Here is a 12,902-nt window from a genome sequence, read left to right as displayed (position 1 = left end):
AAAGCATCTAACAGCTTATATACGCTTAATAACGAGAACAAAGTATCTAACAGCTTAAATACGCTTAATAACGAGAACGGAGTATCTAGCAGCTTATATACGCTTAATAACGAGAATGGAGTATCTAACAGCTTATATACGCTTAATAACGAGAATGAAGTATCTAAGAGCTTAAATACGCTTAATAACGAGAATGAAGTATCTAACAGCTTATATATGCTTAATAACGAGAACAAGTATCTAACAGCTTATATACGCTTAATAACGAGAACGAAGTATCAAACAGCTTAAATACGCTTAATAACGAGAATGAAGTATTTAACAGCTTATATACGCTTAATAACGAGAACGGAGTATCAAACAGCTTAAATACGCTCAATAACGAGAATGAAGTATCTAACAGCTTAAATACGCTTAATAAAGAGAAAGGAGTATCTAACAGCTTATATACGCTTAATAACGAGAACAAGTATTTAACAGCTTATAATCGCTTAATAACAAGAACGGAGTATCTAACAGCTTATGTATGCTTAATAAAGAGAACGAAGTATCTAACAGCTTCTGTATGCTTAATAACGAGAACAAAGTATCTAACAGCTTATATACGCTTAATAAAGAGAATGAAGTATCTAACAGCTTATATACGTTTAATAACGAGAACGGAGTATCTAACAGTTTAAATACGCTTAATAACGATAATGGAGTATTTAACAGCTTATATACGCTTAATAACAAAAATGAAGTATGTAACAGCTTAAATACGCTTAATAAAGAAAACGGAGTATCTAACAGCTTAGATACGCTTAATAAAGAGAACGAAGTATCTAACAGCTTATATATGCTTAATAACGAGAACGAAGTATCTAACAGCTTGGATACGCCTAATAACGAGAACGAAGCATCTAACAGCTTAGATACGCTTAATAACGAGAATGAAGTATCTAACAGCTTAGATACGCTTAATAACGAGAATGAAGTATCTAACAGCTTATATATGCTTAATAACGAGAACAAGTATCTAACAGCTTATATACGCTTAATAACGAGAACGAAGTATCAAACAACTTAAATACGCTTAATAACGAGAATGAAGTATTTAACAGCTTATATACGCTTAATAACGAGAACGGAGTATCAAACAGCTTAAATACGCTCAATAACGAGAATGAAGTATCTAACAGCTTAAATACGCTTAATAAAAAGAAAGGAGTATCTAACAGCTTATATACGCTTAATAACGAGAACAAGTATCTAACAGCTTATAATCGCTTAATAACGAGAACGGAGTATCTAACAGCTTATGTATGCTTAATAAAGAGAACGAAGTATCTAACAGCTTCTGTATGCTTAATAACGAGAACAAAGTATCTAACAGCTTATATACGCTTAATAAAGAGAATGAAGTATCTAACAGCTTATATACGTTTAATAACGAGAACGGAGTATCTAACAGTTTAAATACGCTTAATAACGATAATGGAGTATTTAACAGCTTATATACGCTTAATAACAAAAATGAAGTATGTAACAGCTTAAATACGCTTAATAAAGAAAACGGAGTATCTAACAGCTTAGATACGCTTAATAAAGAGAACGAAGTATCTAACAGCTTATATATGCTTAATAACGAGAACGAAGTATCTAACAGCTTGGATACGCCTAATAACGAGAACGAAGCATCTAACAGCTTAGATACGCTTAATAACGAGAATGAAGTATCTAACAGCTTAGATACGCTTAATAACGAGAATGAAGTATCTAACAGCTTATATATGCTTAATAACGAGAACAAGTATCTAACAGCTTATATACGCTTAATAACGAGAACGAAGTATCAAACAACTTAAATACGCTTAATAACGAGAATGAAGTATTTAACAGCTTATATACGCTTAATAACGAGAACGGAGTATCAAACAGCTTAAATACGCTCAAGAACGAGAATGAAGTATCTAACAGCTTAAATACGCTTAATAAAAAGAAAGGAGTATCTAACAGCTTATATACGCTTAATAACGAGAACAAGTATCTAACAGCTTATAATCGCTTAATAACGAGAACGGAGTATCTAACAGCTTATGTATGCTTAATAAAGAGAACGAAGTATCTAACAGCTCAAATACGCTTAATTACGAGAATGGAGTATCTAACAGCTTATATACGCTTAATAAAGAGAATGGAGTATCTAACAGCTTATATACGTTTAATAACGAGAACGGAGTATCTAACAGTTTAAATACGCTTAATAACGATAATGGAGTATTTAACAGCTTAAATACGCTTACTAACGAGAATGGAGTATCTAACAGCTTATATACGCTTAATAAAGAGAATGAATTATCTAACAGCTTATATACGTTTAATAACGAGAACGGAGTATCTAAAAGCTTAAAGACGCTTTATAACGAGAATGGAGTATCTAATAGTTTATATACGCTTAATAACGAGAATGAATTATCTAACAGCTTATATACGCTTAATAACGAGAACGGAGTATCTAACAGCTTAAATACGCTTAATAAAGAGAATGGAGTATCTAACAGCTTATATACCCTTAATAACGAGAACAAAAAATCTAACAGCTTATATACGCTTAATAACGAGAGCGAAGTATCTAACAGCTTCTATACGCTTAATACCGAGAATGAAGTATCTAACAGCTTATATACGGTTAATAACGAAAATGAAGTATCTAATAGCTTATATACGCTTAATAACGAGAACGGAGTATTTAATAGCTTAAATACGCTTAATAACGAGAATGAAGTATCTAATAGCTTATATACGCTTAATAACGAGAACGGAGTATCTAACAGCTTATATACGCTTAATAACGAGAATGGAGTATCTAACAGCTTATATACGCTTAATAACGAGAACGAAGTATCTAGCAGCTTAAATACACTTAATAACGAGAACGGAGTATCTAACAGCTTAAATACGCTTAATATCAAGAGCGAAGTATCTAACAGTTTAAATACACTTAATAACGAGAATGACGTATCTAACAGCTTCTGTATGCTTAATAACGAGAACAAAGTATCTAACAGCTTATATACGGTTAATAACGAGAACGGAGTATCTAACAGCTCAAATACGCTTAATAAAGAGAATGAAGTATCTAGCAGCTTAAATACACTTAATAACGAGAACGGAGTATCTAGCTGCTCAAATACGCTTAATATCGAGAGCGAAGTATCTAACAGCTTAAATACGCTTAATAACGAGAACGGAGTATCTAACAGCTTATATACGCTTAATAACGAGAACGGATTATCTAACAGCTTATATACGCTTAATAACGAGAACGAAGTATATAATAGCTTAAATACGCTTAATAACAAGAATGAAGCATCTAATAGCTTAAATACGCTTAATAACGAGAATGAAGTATCCAACAGCTTATATACCCTTAATAACGAGAACGAAGTATCTAACAGCTTAAATACGCTTAATAATGAAAACGGAGTATCTAATAGCTTAAATACGCTTAGTAACGAGAATGAAGTATCTAATAGCTTAAATACGCTTAATAACGAGAATGAAGTATCTAACAGCTTAAATACGCTTAATAAAGAGAACGGAGTATCTAACAGCTTATATACGCTTAGTAAAGAGAACAGAGTATCTATCAACTCAAATACGCTTAATAACGAGAACGGAGTATCTAACAGCTTAAATACACTTAATAACGAGAACGGAGTATCTAATAGCTGAAATACGCTTAATAATGAGAGCGAAGTATCTAACAGCTTAAATACGCTTAATAAAGAGAACGGAGTATCTAACAGCTTATATACGCTTAGTAAAGAGAACAGAGTATCTATCAACTCAAATACGCTTAATAACGAGAACGGAGTATTTAACAGCTTAAATACACTTAATAACGAGAACGGAGTATCTAATAGCTGAAATACGCTTAATAACGAGAGCGAAGTATCTAACAGCTTAAATACGCTTAATAACGAGAATGAAGTATTTAACAGCTTAAATACGCTTAATAACGAGAACGGAGTATCTAACAGCTTATATACGCTCAATAAGGAGAATGAAATATCTAACAGCTTAGATACGTTTAATATCCGTCGTATAAAGAAAACACATCCACCCAAAAAGTATTTCAAAATGAAGAAAACATATTTTTATTTAGGTGGTCGAATGATAACTGTCCAGTTTTTCAGTTCTGTTTCAATAGTTTCTCACTTTACTTTCGGAAGGTCGGTGGTCTCTTCCCAGGTACATTGTATCTGGGTTCTCTCTTCCACCAATAAAAAACTGGGCGCCACCATATATCTGAAAAATTGTTGAGTGTGGCAGAAAACATCAAAAACAAAACGAAAAATATAAAAGAGCCAAAAGAATATCACACATCATAAAGGGGCGGGGGGGGGGGGGGGGGGGAGGGGGGACTATCAAGAAGCAAAGCTCGCACACTTATGTTTTATGCCCTGAACCACTCAATTGTTCCCCTCTGCCCCTATTAAAGTACTAAATGGAGGATCAGAGTTAGGATTAGAGTGCACTTCCCTTGTATAGACCTGTTATAGTACAATAAACTACAGTACAACTAGTACTTACCAGTCAGAGAGTACCTCCTCTGTATAGATCTGATATAGTACAATAAACTACAGTACTATTAGTACTTACTAGTCAGAGAGTATATCCTCCGTATAGATCTGATATAGTACAATAAACTACAGTACTACTAGTACTTACCAGTCAGAGAGTACCTCCTCTGTATAGATCTGATATAGTACAATAAACTACAGTACTACTAGTACTTACCAGTCAGAGAGTACCTCCTCTGTATATATATCTGATACACTCTCTTGGCACACTGTTTTTCCCTATAATACCTCTAAAACTTTATTGTTATTTCGGATTTTAAGCATTTCGGTTGAGCTGAAGAGACATTATTTGTCGAAATGCGCATATTTGTACCGTATAGGTTTTACATAATACTTACCAGTCCTATAGTACCGCCTTTATATGTGTCTTATATAGTACAATAAAGTACAGTAAGAGAGTACCTCATCTTTATATATCTGACATAGTACAATAAACTACAGTACTACTAGTACTTACCAGTCAGTACAGCCAACGCGGTTCCATTTTTTTACCCGCGTCCCCGCGACGAGAAGTTAATCCTTTCCGCATTACACCGTCGTGGTTTTTCATAGTGGGGCTTCGCGGGACCACGTTTACACCGCGGCGTGTGTGAGTTACAAATATACCTGTGTTTATACTGTTGATAGTTGATGACGCTTACTTCTTATTAATATATGTAGAATGAATTAAATAGTAGAATTTAAAGCGTATATGTTTGCGAATTAATTTTCGCAATTTCTTAGAACATATATGTACGGTAGTTAACCGAATAATTGACGACTTAAGAAAACTTTTTTCCTGCGATGATCACGAGTTGTGTGTGCTGAAATTTAATAAATCGGGAATCAGCAGTTTAAGTTAAAAGTTAACATTTCTGGAAACATTTTTTCCATGAGAAATTGATCAGAAATTTGTACATTTTATTTATATGCCAATCATTATTTAAAGTGACGAGTTTTCAAGTAAGCATGCTGCAGGGATCAAACCTGCAAGTTCCACGTGTATGGACACCTGTCTTTCCTTTACATGTACATACATTTGATGAATTTCAAAATTGGATAAAATAATTAATTGTATGAGTTCTACGGGGGAAGAAATCAAATGAACGATTTCACCAGTAAGAAAAGAATAAAATCCTGATTTAAAAAGAAAAACTCATTTAATCCACCCGTATTTATTTTGATACGTTCATGATCTACATGTACTTCGTTGCCTGCGTTGTAAGACGCACGTTTCTCTGATAGTTTTAAACGTTGTTTTGTACTGTGATTGCGTAAATACACAGGTTTGACCATTTGACACAGTTGTCCCTTCGCCTCTTTGTAAATTCTGTCCCTGAAACATGACCAGCACAGATAGGATAACATATCTCACCGGATCCTGGAATTGAAGGGGGTTGTGAACAACTTCATGCGAACCTCCGGATTTTACAGCTGTAAAGTGTGGTAAGGGGGCGGGTTGGAGGAGATTGCTTCATTTTACAATTGTCTAAGATTATTGACAAGCACAAGTAATATTTTAAAATTGTGCAGAGAGTGGGTGCAACTCATAAAACTTCAAAAGAATTTGTCCAATCATTGATTTCGTATTTGTATTAATACATTTTAGTTGTATAATTCATTCTCTCCGTTGACAAACACAAATTTTGGTGGTAAATGTATTTCAAGTCAATGTGAAGATCACCCTTGTTCCTTTATGGTTGCGTAATGCTTCCTATTAAGGCGCGGACCCGAGTTTTCAAATACACAGACTTGATTCGATAAAGTCAATAATGTTAAATACTTCTCTCTCTCTCTCTCTCTCTCTCTCTCTCTCTCTCTCTCTCTCTCTCTCTCTCTCTCTCATTTTACAAAGAGTTTGCAAATGCAGATCTTTAATCCTTTTCCTGCTTTAACATTTGTTTTATCCAGCCACCAATATGTGATAGATACTGCCAGGGATAATTAAGTTTTGCTGTTTTACGGGTAAAGCGTGCGCCGATTGATGGTGGGCGTTGAAGCAGACAGGAATTGTTATGTAACAGATATACACATACCTGTGACCGGTTTCCCCCCAGTCAGTAATGTTAAAAAGCTCTCTCTCTCTCTCTCTCTCTCTCTCTCTCTCTCTCTCTCTCTCTCTCTCTCTCTCATTTTATAAAGAGTTTTTGCTAATGCAAATCTTTAATCCTTTTCCTACTTTAATATGTGTGTTATACATGTTTTCTTAAAACATGTGTACAAATACATGCATATAATTTAATTCTTTTAAAATTCGTGACAGAAGGACCATCCATCTATTAGATAATGTGAATATTACTCGGATGCTAGAAGATAACCATTACTTAGCCCATTGTAGTAATAATGAGAATACATTATATAATTTTTTTCATTTTCCATAATTTAATAATAATAATAAAGCTGAGTATACATGTATGTGCATTTTTCTCTACTGTTCTACAAAAGGTGTGTATTTACATGCATGCACCTGTGCTCAACGATATTCACACTTTACAGAATGATGTCTTAGGCTGTGAAATCGTACACGTCGTCAGGACAGGCTGGTTCGGCTGTCGGGATGGATAAATAGAACAGACTTGTATTTGCACTCTCCTTCCTGCTTCGTTTGTCATTTCTTCGGAGTGACTCGTTGACCCTTGTCACAATCCTCTCTCTCCAAACGTCCTCAGGTTTGAACTCCGGAAAAAAATAGCCAACATAGTTTTTGAGTGCAGTCTTCTTTACTTTGTCCAGTTCCTGCCTGTTGTGTTTCCCTCCGTCATACCAGTTGTATGTCCAGCATAGATTTCCCTCCCCGAATAGTTCAGGCAAGAGTTTTCATGCAAGGTTTACAACAAAGTTGGCGGCATTTTTTGAATCCCTTTGTATTTCTCTGAGTCGCGATTCTGTTATCTGGAACTCTTCTGGAACATCTGCAAATACATCACACACGATATTGTTATCGCTGCTGGCAACGTGATGGTTTTTTTTTTATCGTTTTGATGTTCCTGGCAATGTCGACAATGACGTTCGTGTTTCCAAGAACAGTCCTGAGCAGCAATTCGCAAGCTGACGCTCGAAGATTTGCCACATCCATCTTCTTCTGTAACAGATCTATAGACTGCCGCATTTCCGCCATTATTAATATGTCGTCATATTTATCAGTTTTTGAGCTGAATGTCATTTACATAGAAATATTCTTTTTAAAACAGTTGAAATGGGAACTGAAACCCCAGATCAAGTTATCAATTTAACGTAATTAAACTCTCAAATCTGCGGCGTTTTTCAATAAAATAAAATTATCAATTGTATAAACCAGCTCTCAATTAAACAAATGATCAATGTTTGAAAAAGGCGGCATCGTTATTTTTGCCTCTTGCTTTGCAATTGTAATTATGAGTATCTTGATCATGTAGTTGTACATGTAATTACGAGCACCGACATCTTGTTATAACAATCACTTTGTTGATAATGAATTGGTGATGTTCAGATGAGATTAGTTTTGCCAAAGTTTCCAAAGTGGACAGATCGTAATCAGTGTCAATTTCAAGTTCGTCATCATGTCTAGAAAACTACTGTAGTACCTCCTCTGTATATATCTGGCAAAGTACAATAAACTACAGTACTACTAGTACTTACCAGTCAGAGAGTACCTCCTATGTAGATATCTATATACAGACACTGTGTTGGTGTTGAATGGTCCGACCCAGAGAAGGTGAGTTTGATCATCATAATTCAGGCTGAATGGTCTGTTTAAACTGAGTTGTGTCAATAGCAGAGCCAGGAAGTGGCCGTCCTTGTCAATCATTTGTACTGAGCGGGTGTTATCATCACACACCAGGATGTGTGACAGCGCGTCTGTACAAATTCCTCGTGGTGCTAGCGATGACCCTGATGGAGGTCCTGTGTAGGAGAATCGATGTCTCTCCCCGCCCTCTGTCACCACTACAGCACCACGTAACCAGTCAGACACCATAATATCACCGTTATTGTTCTCTGTGATATAATAAGGGCCACTATACAGTGTGTGACTGTTGTTGTTGTGTTCAATGGTCAGGATGTGTTGACCACTACTGTTGTACCGGGTTACCTTGCCTGTCTTTGTTTTATAGTTCCACATCCCGACCATCAGATCTCCAGTGGACGGGGAGCAGTACACACACCGTGGATACCATGGTGATGGTCTTTCTAACAGTGCGGTAAATATTTTATTGTTTAGAGAGAGTTTCTTGATGTTATGTTTCCTGTCTTTATAAATCAGTTCACCAGAACTGTTCACTGTGTGTATTCCTACTCTATACAATGTTGGTATATCTGTCACACGGTGTATAGTGTCTCCTGTTGTGTCTGTCAAGATGAGAGTGTTATAATCAGAGACCCAGACCTTGTCTGAGATCACGCGAGATATGTGTAACACACAACTACCACCTGTCACACAGACAGACGTGTGTAATACAGGTGTGGACATCAGTTTCACACACTCGTATATTCCTACTTGTCGTTTTTCTGTTGTCATTTGGATTTCTGGAATTTCCCTCAATAACTGACTGACATCCTCCATGTTTAGTTCCTCAGTTAGGGACAGCAGCAGGTGTTATGGAAGATTAGGGGTGTCCTTTAACTGGGGGACACGACTGATATTTATAAACAAGAGGAATTGTACCGCTCTGTTTGCTGATTCATATCTGTCTTCATAGTTCTGTATCTGGGTGAGGTATCTGTTCATTTTTCTCTTCTGTTGTTGTATTATATCAATCAATAAACCCATGTATCTTATTTTAACATCACATACCGCAGTGTCAATCAGACCTTTCAGTCTCTTGGCTTTTGTTGACATCTGTGATTGACGGTTACAGATTTGTTGGGGACAAGTTTGGATATCAGTTTGGATTCCTGTCACGAAAACACGACAGTTATAGAGAATCTCACTTCTGATGTTGTCTATGATTTCTCTCTGTTGTCGCTTTGTTTGATAGGCTGTTCTAAGATCCACCAGCGCGTGTGTGCTATGACCTGTACAGCGCTTACATACGGAATAGTAACAGTGATCACAAAACATTCTGTATTTTCTGTTTGGATGTCTGACGCAGGTCTCTCGTAAAGGGACACATTTAAACTTCTCACGGTAAATCACAACACCATGGTGTTTGGTATGTAGATCAATAACATGTTTCTCTTTACACTGTAAACACAGATCATGTTTACATGTGTTACAGTAAAACTCAGTGTCCCCCTGACATTGAGAACATTGTCGTAGTTTACACTGTGTGGTAAAACTCTTCTCAGTAAAACGAGTTATATAGAACACTACATTGTGATATCTGGTGCTGTTTTCTGTAACATGTTTCTTTTTACACTGTAAACACAGGTCACGGTTACATGTATTACAGAATAACTCGGTGTCTCCCTGACATTGAGAACATTGTCGTACTTTTACCTGAGTGCTGATTCCTAGTGTGTCCATGATGTGCGGGGTCTGGTCTTAAGAAACACAATCTACAATAATTTAATTGACATTTGAATGTTAAGATTAATAATATACTTTTAAAAAAATACATTCAAGTGATCTACATATTTCACAGACTGATAGCAATTGACCTGTTTTTTGACTTGTACATTTCTTGAATGCTAAGGCCAAAAATATAAATTATTGTCTTTCCACTAATATCCAAGTCAACATTAGGGTAATTTGTTCGGAAGTAAAGAATATATTTCTTCTGAAGCCATTCCAATTTGGAAAATACTTCTTTGCATTTGCTAAGAAAAAAGAGAAACGAGAGGGCAAACTTTTCTATAAGTGTTATTTTTCATTTAGGAAATAAAAATTATGTGGCGAGCGAATAACAGGAAATATGGATTTTCTTAATTGAACTAAGTATGATTTCAAAAAGAGAGCGGTTAAAAATAAAGATCTAAAATCATTAGTTATATCATTTGTTCAGCACATGAACTTAATATTACACTGTAGCTCTTCAAAAGTCTCATCGTCTTCGATTTTGTCTGCATTATAAGGAAAACCTTCAAGACAATTATTTTGAAGCATCGTACATATAACGTTGGGCATCGTAAATGTTTGCACTTCTATCATTCGTAAGCCATGTGTATCAAAGAATTTTGTGCGCTTGATGTACGCGGATATTTTTAAACACACGGGTGGAGATCATTTTTGATGATATTATATTTTAGATTTATTACAAAGAGAAACGGCGAATCTGATGAACTAGATAAGAAATTGACATGATGTTAAATTTGAAGATGTCATGTTCTGAACTCTGATAACAATTTTTATTCAAATTGCAGATATTTTGACATACTGTAAACAAGGGTCTCATTTTTTATGATAGATAGTTGTTGAATATGTTTTGATATTATTAACTCATATACTATATCATTACCATAGTCATCTCCATTTCCCCAAAAAACTTCTTGGAGAAGATGAACCATGTCAATAAAATCAAGGGTAGGGGTATAATTTAGAGGTGTTCGTATTAGTAGAAACCAAGCAATGATTGCTCTTTCTAAATATTTATTTAGTTACAATTTAGTATCAATATTACTAAGGGATATGTTATTTATGTGGTTTACACATAAACACCATATAGTAAGTTTGGCCCCACCCTGGGGTCAAAATCCCTACCCCGGGGGTCATGAAATGTACATTTGTGGTAGATACCTTCCTGTTCTACATCACTATGCATTTAGATTTTCTTAAACTTCTGTGGTTCTTGAGAAAATTTTAAAAGAAAGGTAAAGATAACGACCAGTGATCAATTCCATAACTCCTGATATCAATACAAAATGCATAGTTCGGCAAACACGAACCCCTGGACACACACCAGACGAGGGGTCAGGTGCCTAGGAGGAGTAAGCATTCCCTGTCGACCGGCCACATCCACCCTGAGTCCTATATCTTGATCAGGTAAACGGAGTTATCCGCAGTCAAAATCAGTGTGCCAAGAACAGCCTAACAATGGGTATGAAACATGTCAGACAGCATTTGACCCAATAATAGGGATTAGGCCATTGTTAACACACTGATTCTGACTACGACACCTGATCCCACCTCTGGTGTGTCCAGGGGTCCGTGTTTGTCTGATCCCACCTCTGGTGTGTCCAGGGTTCCATGTTTGTCTGATCCCACCTCTGGTGTGTCCAGGGGTCGGTGTTTGTCTGATCCCACCTCTGGTGTGTCCAGGGGTCCATGTTTGTCTGATCCCACCTCTGGTGTGTCCAGGGGTCCATGCTTGTCTGATCCCACCTCTGGTGTGTCCAGGGGTCCATGTTTGTCTGATCCCACCTCTGGTGTGTCCAGGGGTCCATGTTTGTCTGATCCCACCTCTGGTGTGTCCAGGGGTCCATGTTTGTCTGATCCCACCTCTGGTGTGTCCAGGGGTCCATGTTTGCCCAACTATCTATTTTGTATTGCTTATAGGAGTTAGGAAATTAATCACTGTTCGTTATCTTAGCTTTTCATATTCGTAACAGAAGAAAACTGGACGCTACCATCAAATTCAGAATAAACTGACAACTTTAGAGGATGAAAGGAAAAAGTATAGAAGGTTACTCAAAGAAATGTTTCATAAATTATCTGAAGATAGACAACACAGAGACATATCGCTATAGATCAAAAGACAAAGACATACATTCCCATTACCTTCAAATTCCCAGAAGCAAAGCGAATGTTATCACTGCGGAAAAATGGACATTGCTCAAGGAACTGTTTTCAGTCAAGAACACAATTCCTACACTCACTTACATTAAAAAATCACGCTTTAACGTAGATCGCGGGTTTACCGACCTTTTGTCTCACTCGAAAAACTCCACTTGAAAATTTGACCGATTTATGTATATACTACTCTGCGAAAATTGTTTTTCATTCAACAGCACAGTTTTTAAGCAATAACGTCTTCAACACACCATTGTTTTAACAGTGGGAACACTGTTTTCCGTTAAATTATATACAAAATAATTGTTATTAACATTATTCATTGTATAATTTCAACTAAAAATATATAGATGTTGATGCTGTTCATCTTGATAATATTGACATCAAAGCGAAACAAAATTATTTTGAAAAATAATTTATCAAACAAAAAAGTATAGGACATTCGAGTTCGTTTTTTTTTTTAAGAAAAAGATGTCAAAGTTTAATAAAATCCACCAAAGCAGTTTTTTAACAGATAACGTTACAAATGTTTGCGACGTCATTCAACAACGTTATTAATTTACTTTTCATGCATCGCTTTAAAAAAAAACCTCAAAAACGTTATAGACTCCTGATTTTGATGTGAAAATCAAATATGTATGGACATAGTA

At 35.9% G+C, this 12,902-nt stretch overlaps 2 protein-coding genes across 3 annotated transcripts in view; both read right to left on the bottom strand.

Annotated features, from left to right (window-relative positions):
- Positions 1 to 12,902, bottom strand: part of LOC125682852 (uncharacterized) — a 265,876-nt gene that overhangs the window by 67,292 nt on the left and 185,682 nt on the right. The gene's annotated exons all lie outside the window — the stretch shown is intronic.
- Positions 9,181 to 10,050, bottom strand: LOC130049359 (RING finger protein 207-like). The gene has a single exon (XM_056146811.1). It carries the CDS (start codon positions 10,048 to 10,050, stop codon positions 9,181 to 9,183), a length of 870 nt encoding a protein of 289 aa, XP_056002786.1.

This window comes from Ostrea edulis, chromosome 8 (assembly GCF_947568905.1).
Source record: "Ostrea edulis chromosome 8, xbOstEdul1.1, whole genome shotgun sequence".
Taxonomy (NCBI): Eukaryota; Metazoa; Mollusca; class Bivalvia; order Ostreida; family Ostreidae; genus Ostrea; species Ostrea edulis.
Note: the sequence above shows the minus strand (reverse complement) of the source record. Positions and strands in the feature narration are given on the sequence as shown.

Bases quoted from the DNA above. Each gene is read 5' to 3' on its own strand.
- LOC130049359 (XM_056146811.1), bottom strand. From the start codon at position 10,050: ATGGACACACTAGGAATCAGCACTCAGGTAAAAGTACGACAATGTTCT.